The sequence below is a fragment of the Hyla sarda genome, chromosome 2, assembly GCF_029499605.1.
Source record: "Hyla sarda isolate aHylSar1 chromosome 2, aHylSar1.hap1, whole genome shotgun sequence".
Taxonomy (NCBI): Eukaryota; Metazoa; Chordata; class Amphibia; order Anura; family Hylidae; genus Hyla; species Hyla sarda.
In genome coordinates, this window is record NC_079190.1 from 160162871 (window position 1) to 160176119 (window position 13249).

Here is a 13249-nt window from a genome sequence, read left to right on the forward strand (position 1 = left end):
TGTCTTACCTCACATATATGCTCTTCTGAATAAATGGAAAACAAACCCCACTGACAAAACTCCACAGTCACACTCAAGAATTGTGTAGAAAGTCTTCCCAGATGAGTGGGAGCTCTTATAACTTCAATGTGGACACCAGAATCATTCTAAAGTCTATGGATATAGAATGTAATGTCCTAAAAGCACCTGTTTGTGTCCAAGTACTTTTACCTTTATATTATATATCATATATATATATATATATATATATATATATATATAGACAATTGTGTAAAATGTGTATTTGTGATAGTATATTTCTCTGTCTTATAGAAGACATGCTGCAAGGGTTTGTTTTCTGGATTGTGAAGGGAAGTGTGGCCCTCAATTCCACCAGTACAGTGGAGGTGTGTAGTCAATTCCACCAGTACAGTGGAGGTGTGTAGTCAATTCCACCAGTACAGTGGAGGTGTGTAGTCAATTCCACCAGTACAGTGGAGGTGTGTAGTCAATTCCACCAGTACAGTGGAGGTGTGTAGTCAATTCCACCAGTACAGTGGAGGTGTGTAGTCAATTCCACCAGTACAGTGGAGGTGTGTAGTCAATTCCACCAGTACAGTGGAGGTGTGTAGTCAATTCCACCAGTACAGTGGAGGTGTGTAGTCAATTCCACCAGTACAGTGGAGGTGTGTAGTCAATTCCACCAGTACAGTGGAGGTGTGTAGTCAATTCCACCAGTACAGTGGAGGTGTGTAGTCAATTCCACCAGTACAGTGGAGGTGTGTAGTCAATTCCACCAGTACAGTGGAGGTGTGTAGTCAATTCCACCAGTACAGTGGAGGTGTGTAGTCAATTCCACCAGTACAGTGGAGGTGTGTAGTCAATTCCACCAGTACAGTGGAGGTGTGTAGTCAATTCCACCAGTACAGTGGAGGTGTGTAGTCAATTCCACCAGTACAGTGGAGGTGTGTAGTCAATTCCACCAGTACAGTGGAGGTGTGTAGTCAATTCCACCAGTACAGTGGAGGTGTGTAGTCAATTCCACCAGTACAGTGGAGGTGTGTAGTCAATTCCACCAGTACAGTGGAGGTGTGTAGTCAATTCCACCAGTACAGTGGAGGTGTGTAGTCAATTCCACCAGTACAGTGGAGGTGTGTAGTCAATTCCACCAGTACAGTGGAGGTGTGTAGTCAATTCCACCAGTACAGTGGAGGTGTGTAGTCAATTCAAGAATTGTATAAAGCAGCAAGAATGGCATTTCCCCAGTTAGAGAGATCAAGCTGTGTGAGAGGGGTGAAGTCTGTATAAAATGGGATGCTGAATTGTGGTTTTGTTAAGCCGATAGAGGGAAATTCTGCAGGTGTCAGTTAGGCACATCTGATGTATACTGAGTTTCAGACATGCATGCACTTTACTAATTGTAGAAAATAAGGACAACCCAGCACTTACATGAATACAGCTTTATTCCAAGTTAGCAGAAGGTACACAAAATATCACCTGCACAGACCATCCGTTCACATCTTAAGATGTGAATGGGTGGGCTGTGTAGTTGTGATTTAGTGTACCTTTAGCTAGCTTGGAATAAAGCTGCATTCATTTAAAGGGGTACTCCGGTGGAAAACTTATTTTTTTATTTTTTTTATTTTTTTAAATCAACTGATGCCAGAAAGTTAAACAGATTTGTAAATTACTTCTATTAAAAAATCTTAATTCTTCTAGTACTTAGCAGCTGCTGTATACTACAGAGGAAATTCTTTTCTTTTTGGATTTCTTTTCTGTCACGACCACAGTGCTCTCTGCTGACAACTCTGTCCATGTCAGGAACTGTCTGAAGTAGGAGAAAATCCCCATAGCAAACATATGCTGCTTTGAACAGTTCCTAAAATGGACAGGGGTGTCAGCAGAGAGCACTGTGGTCGTGACAGAAAATAAATCCCAAAAGAAAAGAATTTCCTTTGTAGTATACATCTGTAAGTACTGGAAGGATTAAGAATTTTTTATAGAAGTCCTTTACAAATCTGTTTAAGTTTCTGGCACCAATTGATTTAAAAAAATAAAAGGTTTTCCACCGGAGTAGCCCTATAAGTGCTGGATTGTCTGTACTTTCTACAAGTGTCCAGAGATGTACCAAGCTGGGTGTGAATCCGTGCGCGGAGGGGAGCTTGTTTTTGCCTGATTTCTGAATGCACTTTATTGTACCCTGTGTTTGTTAATAAGTGTATCCCACATGGAATAATGCAGTAACATTTCCATTTTATTCATACATTTTATAACCAAGGCACAGTACAACACAGTAGATTCTCTGGTGAATACTGGCTGGTCCTCTCTTATTGCTATTTCATCTTGATTGTTTGCCAACTTGGCTAGAAGCCAGCAAAACCTGGTGGCCCAACTTGGATATGGATGCAGAGGTACCAGAAAAGGTGTTACTCAAAAGATCACAGTAGATGTTATTCACATCCCTGGGAATGTACATGGCAGACAAAAAGACTACTTCTATACATAGTTCTTTTACTCTATTTACTATGAGATAAAATAAGAGTATTTTTACAGGGAAGTGGTTTTTTACAGATGAAGAAGCTGTGTTGGTTCCTGGTACCAGTGCCTAGTCACCATTGTCTGTGGTTAGCACCTTACAGCACAGCACAATCATCATGAGATTTAGAATTGTTTGTCTGTTTTGTGTGTAAGGAATTTTTAGTTTTTGTACATACATTTTTGGCATACTTATTGTACCAGTTATGTCATAATTAATGACCGGAGTTAGAACAGATTTCACTTTTTTGGAACTTTTTAAACCATTGGATTTTTACATTGTGGTAAATCTCTCACGCAATTTAAATATTGTTTCCTCTAAAAATGATTACCCATAAAACTAGATCTTTGGTAGGCTTCTTCAGGAACTGCTGGGCTTTGTTACCTTTCTATAACTCTGTGAGGCAACTTGAATGTATCCTCAAATTGGAGCAAAATACTAATGGGACACCTAATCCGTACAGTTTTCGTGCAGTGCATTCCTATGGATAGATATTATTACATTGTCAGGCTTATAGGTAGAGATGAGCGAACTTACAGTAAATTTGAACTTACAGTAAATTTGATTCGTCTTGGCTCGGCAGTTGATGACTTTTCCTGCATAAATAGTTCAGCTTTCAGGTGCTCCGGTGGGCTGTAAAAGGTGGATACAGTCCTAGGAGACTCTTTCCTAGGACTGTATCCACCTTTTCCAGCCCACCAGAGCACCTGAAAGCTGAACTCATTGATGCAGGATAAGTCATCAACTGCCGAACCGAGAAGTTGGTGACGAATCGAATTTACTGTAAGTTCGCTCATCTCTACTTATAGGGTATAAAATAAGAGCATTTGACCCTGCATCGTTACATACTTCTCATTAGTTCATTGACCAGATATCAGAGTTAAAAAATGTATACAATTAAGCTTTGGAGCTCATGGACGTTCGTTCTGGCTGCTGGATTACAGGGGAGAGGCAGGGATTACTGTACAGCCTAGTGGCTCTTAGGTACCATACTTTTTTGTCTTTTCGCTCTCGGCACTGGAGGGTTCTGTGTGTAGGGATTCAAGGTCAATAACCCTATATAGCCATGCCCTTACTTTATACCCTAAAAACCTGCGGAAAGGTCCTACTTTAGGAAAGCAAATTAAAGCCTTATTGCTTATAACATCTAAGGCTGATTTCATACTGCTTCTCACACTGTCAGTCAGAGGTATACATCTGGGAGACTCCCTGACGTTTATCTCCAACATCTATCAACGATGGATGGCATTCATTATACATGTTAAAAAAAAAAATATATACCATACAGTACTGTGTACGGTAAGTGTTTTTGATTTTGTTTGTTCTTTTTACAGGATCACTTTTTTTATTTTTTACTATGGAATACTATAGTAATATGCAATAAACCACAGGGGTCCCCAAATAACGTAGAGAATCCCACGCATAAGATGAATGTAAAAAACCCACAGAGAAACAGCGTGTATAGATAAACAATTAATGAAACTTTATTGAGATAAAAAATCATAAAAACATACATATTAAAAATGAACACCATGGTTCACCTAATATGGAAAACATAAAAGGAGAAACAGACAGGACACTGAAGATATGGCAGTGGGTGCTCAATCAGCTGTGGTATTGTATTAGTATAACAGTACATACTGTAAATAATAAAGTGCATAACAGAGATGCCAATGATTAAGGTGCTGCTATGTTACAAGTGATACAGTAAATAAACAACATAGAAATCAAAACAAAGTGCATTTCATAATTACCAAGTGGTACAAGAGAGCGAAACCACCCCGCCAAAACCCGACGTTTCACCACAGAGGAAGAAGCATCCGTGGCGAAACGTCGGGTTTTGGCAGTATGTTTTGGCAGTTTCGCTCTCTTGTACCACTTGGTAATTATGAAATGCACTTTGTTTTGATTTCTATGTTGTTTATTTACTGTATCACTTGTAACATAGCAGCACCTTAATCATTGGCATCTCTGTTATGCACTTTATTATTTATGTACTGTTATACTAATACAATACCACAGCTGATTGAGCGCCCACCGCCATATCTTCAGTGTCCTGTCTGTGTCTCCTTTTATGTTTTCCATATTAGGTGAACCATGGTGTTCATTTTTAATATGTATGTTTTTATGAATTTTTTCTCAATAAAGCTTCATTAATTGTTTATCTATACACGCTGTTTCTCTGTGTTTTTTTTTTTATAGTAATATGCAATATACCAGCCTTCAAACCCTGACAGATACTACTGAAATGTAGGTTTTATACACCTATATGCGCACTAGATGCACACACATGTAAATGTAAATAAATGAATAAAATTCACATGAAATATAATTTTTATTAAATCAATTCATCATAACAGAGGTATAATACACACACAGGACAGAATAAAAATGCATGAGTATGGTTAAATTTTTTTATAAAAAAGTGTGTATATAAATATAAAATTGTCTATAACTATATAGATCAAATAAATCAATAGGAGACAGGAGGGGAGTCCAAAAAGTGCCAAAAAAGAATATGTATAAATAAATTAATCTGGACAGGAGGGGGGAAAGGTGAAAGGGAGTGAAATCCAAAAAGTGATAAATAACACTGGCCAAAAAACACCTAGAACATGTGCCAAACATACAATTGGAGATAAGTTATAAAGTGCATACGTGCAAAGAAACTAAATCCAATAGCACATTTCAAATAGTGACAGTGCAAAAACGATAGCAGCGGCAGTGATAGCAGCAATGATACATACAAGGCAGTGCTCCAACGCGTTGTCAAGGAGTCAAGGCCTTGACACAGCCCTTAGCGAAACGCATCAGAGTACCGGAGTGGAGCTGCGGAGTACTGCCTTATGTGTATCATTGCTGCTATTACTGCAGCTGCTATCGTTTTTGCACAGTCACTATTTGAAGTGTCCTATTGTATTAAGTTTCTTTGCACATATGCACTTTAGAACTTTTATCTCCTCCAATTGTGTGTTTGCCACACGTTCTAGGCATTTTTTTGGCCAGTGTTATTTATCACTTTTTGGATTTCACTCGCTTTCACCTTCCCTCTTTTTTGTGCAGCAGCGTTTTACTCAATCTGTATAGATTTATTTATTTATACATATTCTTCTTTTGGCACTTTTTCGACTCCCCTCCTGTATCCTATTGATTTATTTGGTCTATATAGTTATAGACAATTTTATATTTATATATACACATTTTTTAGAAAAATTTTAACCATACTCATGCATTTTTATTCTGTCCTCGTGTGTATTGTATCTTTGTTAAGATGAATTGACTTCATAAAAATTATTTTTCAAATGAATTGTATTTATTTATTTACATTTACCTCATTTGGGGTTACATGTGTGCGCATCTAGTGCGCTTATAGGTGTATATTATTGGTTTTCCTAACCCCTTCATATATTAATTTTTTTAGCCAATTTAGGGTAGGGCTATATTGGTTCAAATTTAGGTTTTGTGGCATTTGTCAGGTAATTGGGAACCTTCTGTGGTGCACATGTTAGACATACACTGCTCACACAGTGTGAAATCAGCCTTCTAAATTCATTTATCATGTAAGATCCTGGATTTCACACCTAAATCCTTTCAACAATGCATATCAGTGCAGAGTTGTAAGCCCAGTTCACGTGCTTAGCAAAAAATCGCCAAGGAATAAAGACTGTACCACAGATTTCATAATCTAAATCTTGCTCATTGTTCTCATGGCTTCCATACTGAAAGCTGCAGATTCATTTAATAGAATTTAAGTGAAGCAAATCTACATGGAATTCTACATGCTAATCATCTGAAAAAGTCCTGACTTTCGTATTCTCCTATGAGCATACACACAGGGCTCTCCGGCCGCAGCCCTGTGTGTGCAGTGCGGTGTGGAGGGGGGACCAGCTTGGTTGGTTCATTATAAAATTTCTTGCCTAATGTGTAAAATGCTCAAAATATTGTGAACCATTTTAGAAACATTGAAGTGGCAGCAGAACTATTCGGTCCATCTAGTCTGGCAAATATTCTAAATATTATGAATAGTCCCTGGCCCTATCTTATATGAAGCATAGCCTTATGCTTATCCCATGCATGCTTATACACCTTCACTGTATTTGCAGCTACCACTTTCTGCAGGAAGGCTATTCCATGCATCCACTACTCTTGCAGTAAAGTAATACTTCCTGATATTACTTCATAAACCTTTGCCCCTCTAATATAAAACGGTGCCTATGTCTTGTGGTAGTTTTCTTCCTTTAAAATATGCTCTCCTCCTCCTCTCTCCGTGTTGATTCCCTTTATGCATATAAAAGTTCATATCCCCTCAGTCTCCTCTTTCTTCCAAGCTGTACATGTTAAGGTCCTATAACCTTTCCTGGTAAGTTTTATTCTGCAGTCCATGGCCTAGCTTAGTAGCTTTTCTCTGAACTCTCTCCAAAATATCTATATCCTTCTGGAGATAGTACTCACCAATGCTTTGTACAGCAGCATGAGCACTTCCCTCTTTCTACTGCTTATACCTCTCCCTATGCATCCAAGCATTCTGCTAACATTTCCTGCAGCTCTGTTACAGCCTCTGCCTACCTTTAAAGTTTTCTGAAATGACTCCAAAATCACCTTTCTCAGATACTTGGGTTAGGAGTGTATTCTGCCCTTGGGTTTTTACGCCCCAGGTGCATTATCTTGAACTTATCCATTAGATGTCAGTTGTCAGAGTTCTGACCATTCTTGTAGTTTACCTAAATAATTTCCCATATCATGTTCCTGGCATATCCCTCCAGGAACATCAACCCTGTTACAGTCATATAAGACTAGAGTGTGGGTCCTGGTTTTGGGAGTGACTGTCATACTCCAGTTCTGTAGTGTTTATTTATTTATTTTTATTATTTTTTAAAACATTTTTTAGAGAGGGGGGGGGGAGGGAGTTGGCAATTGAAATTTAACCCTCATGATTGTCCAGTTTTGAACAATCATTCCTGCAGCTGTTCCATTTCAGGCAATTTCCCTGTAAAAATGCAAATTTTTAATGAGCGAGGATTGACTTTCTATAGCATTACTTGGCACTTATGTGAAAGGTCTCCATTTGCTAACTTTGTTGTGAGGTGCACAAACTACTCGTTCCACCCTTACCTAGGTAGACAAGTACAGAGACAGCACTACAAGAATATATATTGCTTAGCAAATAGGTTTACTGAGATCTATAGTTTGACTTGTTTTCAGTCTAATAAAGATGTGGGTGGGGATCACACACACAAACATTCCTTTTCTGGTCTGTTTTTTTTTTTTGTGAATAATCAACTAATGACAATAGCATAATGGTAGTTTTCCAGTAAGTCTCTTGCATGTATAGTATTTTAGTATTTTTTTTTTATGTTAGGGCTGTTTAAAAAATAAAAAAGGGATACTTGCCTACCCTGCTCACATCTCTTGTTGCAGCTTCTTCTGGTCCCCCACTCCTAATCTCTTCTTCCTGTTTCTGAGACGGTGTCTCAGCAGGTCCTGCCTGCTTAACCAATCACTGGCCAAGGTAAAACACCACTGTAGCCAATGATTGGTGATCGTCTTGAAAGCAGGGAAAATAAATGAGCCACAGAATACACTGGAATAGATTTCTATTACATGATTTTTAGACTTTCCTTTACTTGTTTTTACACTGAGCCTAAGAAATAGCTCATGTTATAGCCCAGAACTGCATAAACAATTTAGCTTCTTGTCATTGGAAACAGTCAATGAGCTGTTTATTAGACACTTCATAGGACATTCCCATCTCAGACATATATGCCATAACCCCAGGGTATGTCCTAAAGTTCTGATAGATGTCGGTCCCACCTCTGGAATCCATTCCTATGTTGAGATTGGGATTTCATTTACACCTATCTTCTCTGATAAGTTGGCCTCCACAACCAGGTCGAGAGAGAATGGAAGAGTGTTTGAGCATCTGCATTGCTACCTTATTTATTCACTTCTGTGATAGTTAAAAAATGGTAATGTGACCCCACATGGAATTGCATACATGCATGTGAAGGCTACCGCTCCATTCTTTCTACCACTAGAGGCAGCAGGCAACCACCCCACTAGATGGGATTAGAGTCTTGACCCTGTACTTTCCATACTGGTGGCTTCTACCTCTGGGACCTGTACCTGTCAGACATTTATGGCACAAACTGTGGTTATGCCAAAAATGTCTGAAATGCGAATAACCTCCGAAGACTTGTGATGCAGTTTTTTTATGACAAGCCGCATGTGGATACAAGAGAGAGGAAAGTTATGTTGTTTTATATTACCGTATATTATATTTATACTCTTCCCTACTTCAGGATCCAATCCTAATCTGCCTTAAAGGATTGTTAATAGTGATGTGGCTGTTATAGTATGGTGACACAATGGTTTCATTGATAATTGTGCCCCATCTAGTGCATTTAGCCAATGCAGCTGTTTTTGCACTCCCTGTGTCTACAACCCCCAATTTAATATTTTAATGTCTGCTTTCTTACTATACAGTTGATAGGAAAACTGTCCTTAATGTTGTCAACCAGACATTGTGGTCAAGAATTGAGTATTCTTTGAGGTTTACATTCATTCAGACACATTTTACTTTCAGAATTATAAAGCAGAAGCTATCTGCCAAGGCTTGTACGGTAATTCGATGACTATTTTTCACTTCTTGTGAAGACAAGCCTGTCCTTTTGCTCACACAACTTTTTTTTATCCTTTAACGTATAATCCAAAAGATATGACCTTTCAGATTTTAAAGCTTCTCATGTTAAAGAAAGTTGCCTTTTATTTGTGTGATAATGTCTATTGCCCAAAATATAACACAACCATAAGTTCCTCATTTAAAGAATAATTGATTTCGGTGAATCATTTTACAGTCCCATGTTCTATAAAATAATTCTAGTTAATGGACTCATTCCCAATTAGGTAAAAAGGGCACAATGTATTGGTTTTTAACTAGTCCTTGTAAGTAGACCATTATAGTCCCTAAAGGGATTTTTTTGACAGTGGTATAAGAACTGTCTTCCTTTTTTTTAAATAAAGGTATTTGTTACCCATCAAAAGTCATTATTTGTAAAAACAAACATGCATCAGAGAAAACTGCATAAACAACAATTCCATAAAATAAACGTATTTTCTGAAGTGCATTATCAGGGCTGCAGTGTGTATAAGATGACCACTGGCACTACAGTCCCCTATTATAAGTTTACATTCACATAAATTAACACATCTTCACCCGTGATACTGTTCTAGAACTACGGTACTTTTTGTTTTCTTTAAAAAAAAATGCAAATTACGTTTTTGATTTGAGAAAACAAGAGTTTTAAATGGTCCCTTTATTTCTCTCCTCCTTACAATGCTTGGTAAATGGGTTCTACATGTGAGAGCCCTGTTGGGTTATCCAGATCATATTGCTTGCCATTCTATATAATGAGATACTTACAGAGCTGATGTGTGTCTCCGTCTGTTTTCTTCTAAGTGGCTGAGATAAATGTTCCCTCCTTGTGATTTCAAGAGAAGTTTCCTTTGCCTTCAGAGGTGTCATAATCAGCATTTTTTTGTTCTTGTGGTTAGAACATCTTACTTGCTGCCCGTCAGCATCTGGGGTGTAAGAAGTGAAAGCCGAAAGCACAATATTAACGCCGGTGTTCATTTAATTATTATTTAATCAATAAGATCAGGGGGCGTTGTCAGAAGTGTAGGCTTATAGAGCAGAATCTGGTGTTTGTTTTGAGCATTGTGACCCACTTTAGCAGCATATGTGTTGTTCCACATACTATAAATTTGGTACTGTACACTCAAGCTTGTTACATATTTCTGCTATGATGTATACATTTTTAACTTTGACATTTAAAGAACAGCAAGGACTATGGTTCACCAGACATTTTTGCGTTGCGGCAAAATGGGCTTCCTTTTTCTCTTCTTCTAGGAAGAATTGCCTAATTTAAAGGGTTTAACTTCTCTTTCTTTCCCTTTTCATAGACGGATTATGTTGTAAGTTTAGTTTTTATGCCTGATTTATGGAAAATGCGTAGTTTGCGGTGCAATGCTATTCCCATCACTGCCATTAATCTCCGTCGTAGTTATGTAAACAGCTTAAAACAGCCCGCTCTGCTTTTTTTTTTTTTTTTGGCTTCCTGACCACCTCTGACTGGTGCAAGCAGGCTGGATGAGATTGGGGGGTCCTCATTTTTGTGTAGGCCCCACAATTCGTTTTCCAGTTTTATTTATTCATCACTATTTTCCTAAACATCTTTGTTCTTGGCACTTTATCATAAGGCTATGTATATGAATAGCTGCTATGTATTTGTATACCTACCATGTATCATTTTTTATTGAACATTACTAGGGATCGACCGATTATCGGTTTGGCCGATATTATCGGCCGATAATCATGATTTTGGACATTATTGGAATCGGCAATTACCTTGCCGATAATGCCCTGCCCCCCGGCCAGAGACGACCGTCGCCGCCGCTGCCCCATTGCCTCCCCCCATCCTCTGCCCACATACCACTGCAGCTGCCCCATTGCCTCCTCCCATCCTCTGCCCACATACCGCCACCGCTGCCCCATTGCCTCCCCCATCCTCTGCCCACATACCGCTGCCCCATCACCTCCCCCCTATCCTCTGCCCACATACCGCTGCCGCCCCATCGCCTCTCCCCATCCCCAGTGTTATAATTACCTGTTCCCGGGGTCCGCGATCCTTCTGGCTCCTGCAGAGGATGGGGGGGGGGGGGGGGCGATGGGGCAACTGTGGTGGTTAGACTCAGGACCCCAGGACAGGCAGGGTGAGAGAAGCTGGCGGGGGTGGTCTCTGGCACCGCAAAATCCACTGCAGTTCATTGATTTATAGCGCCCGCTTTAAATCATTGATCTGCAACGGCTTCTGCCCTGTCGGGGGGTTTAAATAGCCGATAACTTATACCGGAATATCGGTATAAGTTATCGGCTATCGGCCTGAAAGGTGACAGATTATCGGTATCGGCCCTAAAGAATCGATATCGGTCGATCCCTAAAAATTACCAATATGCAGGTTTTTGCTTTAGACATAGTAAAAGGTCCAGGTGATCGTAGAATATGTTTGAATAGTGTTCTACCTCATGATGGTTTCATGTGCCCGTATTGAATTATTTCTTTTACTTTCCTCCACAGTTTATCTCCTGTCTTCGCATTGTTTGTGCCGTTTTATTGCTCCGTGCCACGAGTGCCATTGGCTCACATATTTGGCTGGTTTCCTATTACCAATAAAACTTTAGTGTACATAGTGGGACTACAGGTAGGTAAAGTTTAATCTTTAATATCGTGAATACAGCTCATATGTCTGGTCCTTTTTTTCCCATCATTTCACATAGAATGTACATTTTAATCCATATACAAACATGCAGTCAGGAAGAAAAAAAATTCAGAAAAAAAGGGAAATCACCTACAGTTTTTGACCAACCTCTGTACTTTTGTTACTGCTTGCTGCAGCTAGAATAAGCATCACATATACTAAAGCAGAACACTAAATTTGCTACAAACTCAGTAACACAATCCAGAAAACCAATATGTGAATTAGGAAACTCACAACCTTCCCAACATTCTGAAATGTATAGCCTGTACAAAGGAATTGTCCATCTCTGGGTGGCTCCTTACAATCTTCTAAAATGGGAGCAAGCACCTGCTAATTCTGTCTTTTCCAGCTATAAACTGGGACTGTCATATACAGTTATGGCCGTAAATGTTGGCAGAAAATGAAGTATTTCTCACAGAAAAATATTGCAGTAACACATATTTTGCTATACACATGTTTATTCCCTTTGTGTGTATTGGAACTAAACAAAAAAAGGGAGGAAAAAAAGCAAATTGGACATAATGTCACACCAAACTCCAAAAATGGGCCAGATGAAATTATTGGCACCTTTCAATATTGTGGAAAAATAAGCTTGTTTTAAGCATGTGATGCTCTTTTAAACTCACCTTGGTCAAGTAACAGGTGTGAGCAACATAAAAATCACACCTGAAAGCAGATAAAAAGGAGAGAAGTTCACTTAGTCTTTGCATTGTTTGTCTGTGTGTGCCACACTAAGCATGAACAACAGAAAGAAGAGAAGAGAACTGTCTGAGGACTTGAGAACAAAACTGTGGAAAAAGTCCATCTCCAGAGATCTAGATTTGCCTTTTTCCACGGTGCGCAATATTACCAAGACGTTTGCAACCCATGGCACTGTAGCTGATCTCCCTGGGCCTGGACGGAAGAGAAAAATTGATGAAAGGTGTCAACGCAGGATACTCTGGATGGTAGATAAGCAGCCCCAAACAAGTTCCAAAGATATTCAAGCTGTCCTGCAGGCTCAGGGAACATCAATGTCAGGGCAAACTATCCGTCGACATTTAAATGAAATGAAACGCTATGGTAGGAGACCCTGGAGGACCCCACTGCTTACACAGATACATAAAAAAGCAAGACTACATTTTGCCAAAATGAACTTGAGTAAGCCAAAATCCAGACAGATGAGACCAAGATAGAGCTTTTTGGTAAAGCACATCATTCTACTGTTTACTGAAAACGTAATGAGGCCTACAAAGAAAAGAACTCAGTACCTACAGTGAAATATGGTGGAGGTTCAATGATGTTTTGGGGTTGTTTTGCTGCCTCTGGCACTGGGTGCCTTGAATGTGTGCAAGGCATCATGAAATCTGAGGATGACCAACGGATTTTGGGTCACACTGTACAGCCCAGTGTCAGAAAACTGGGTTTGCATCCGAGATCT

The 13249-nt window shown here is 39.2% G+C and overlaps 2 protein-coding genes across 8 annotated transcripts in view; one reads left to right on the plus strand and one right to left on the minus strand.

Moving 5' to 3' along the window:
• UBAC2 (UBA domain containing 2) overlaps positions 1-13249 on the plus strand; it is a 205626-nt gene that overhangs the window by 119829 nt on the left and 72548 nt on the right. For all 6 annotated transcript variants that reach the window (XM_056555658.1, XM_056555657.1, XM_056555656.1 and 3 more), the window contains one exon: positions 11649-11772. In XM_056555658.1, coding sequence (XP_056411633.1) covers positions 11649-11772 — 124 coding nt within the window. The remainder of the gene's footprint in view (positions 1-11648; positions 11773-13249) is intronic.
• GPR183 (G protein-coupled receptor 183) overlaps positions 1-13249 on the minus strand; it is a 53794-nt gene that overhangs the window by 11812 nt on the left and 28733 nt on the right. The window contains exon 1 of one of the 2 annotated variants that reach the window (XM_056555653.1): positions 9936-10028. The exons of the other annotated variant lie outside the window; for it this stretch is intronic. The gene's annotated coding sequence lies outside the window, so the exon portion shown is untranslated. Of the gene's footprint in view, positions 1-9935; positions 10029-13249 lie in introns of those variants that run through there. 2 annotated transcript variants of the gene reach the window in all.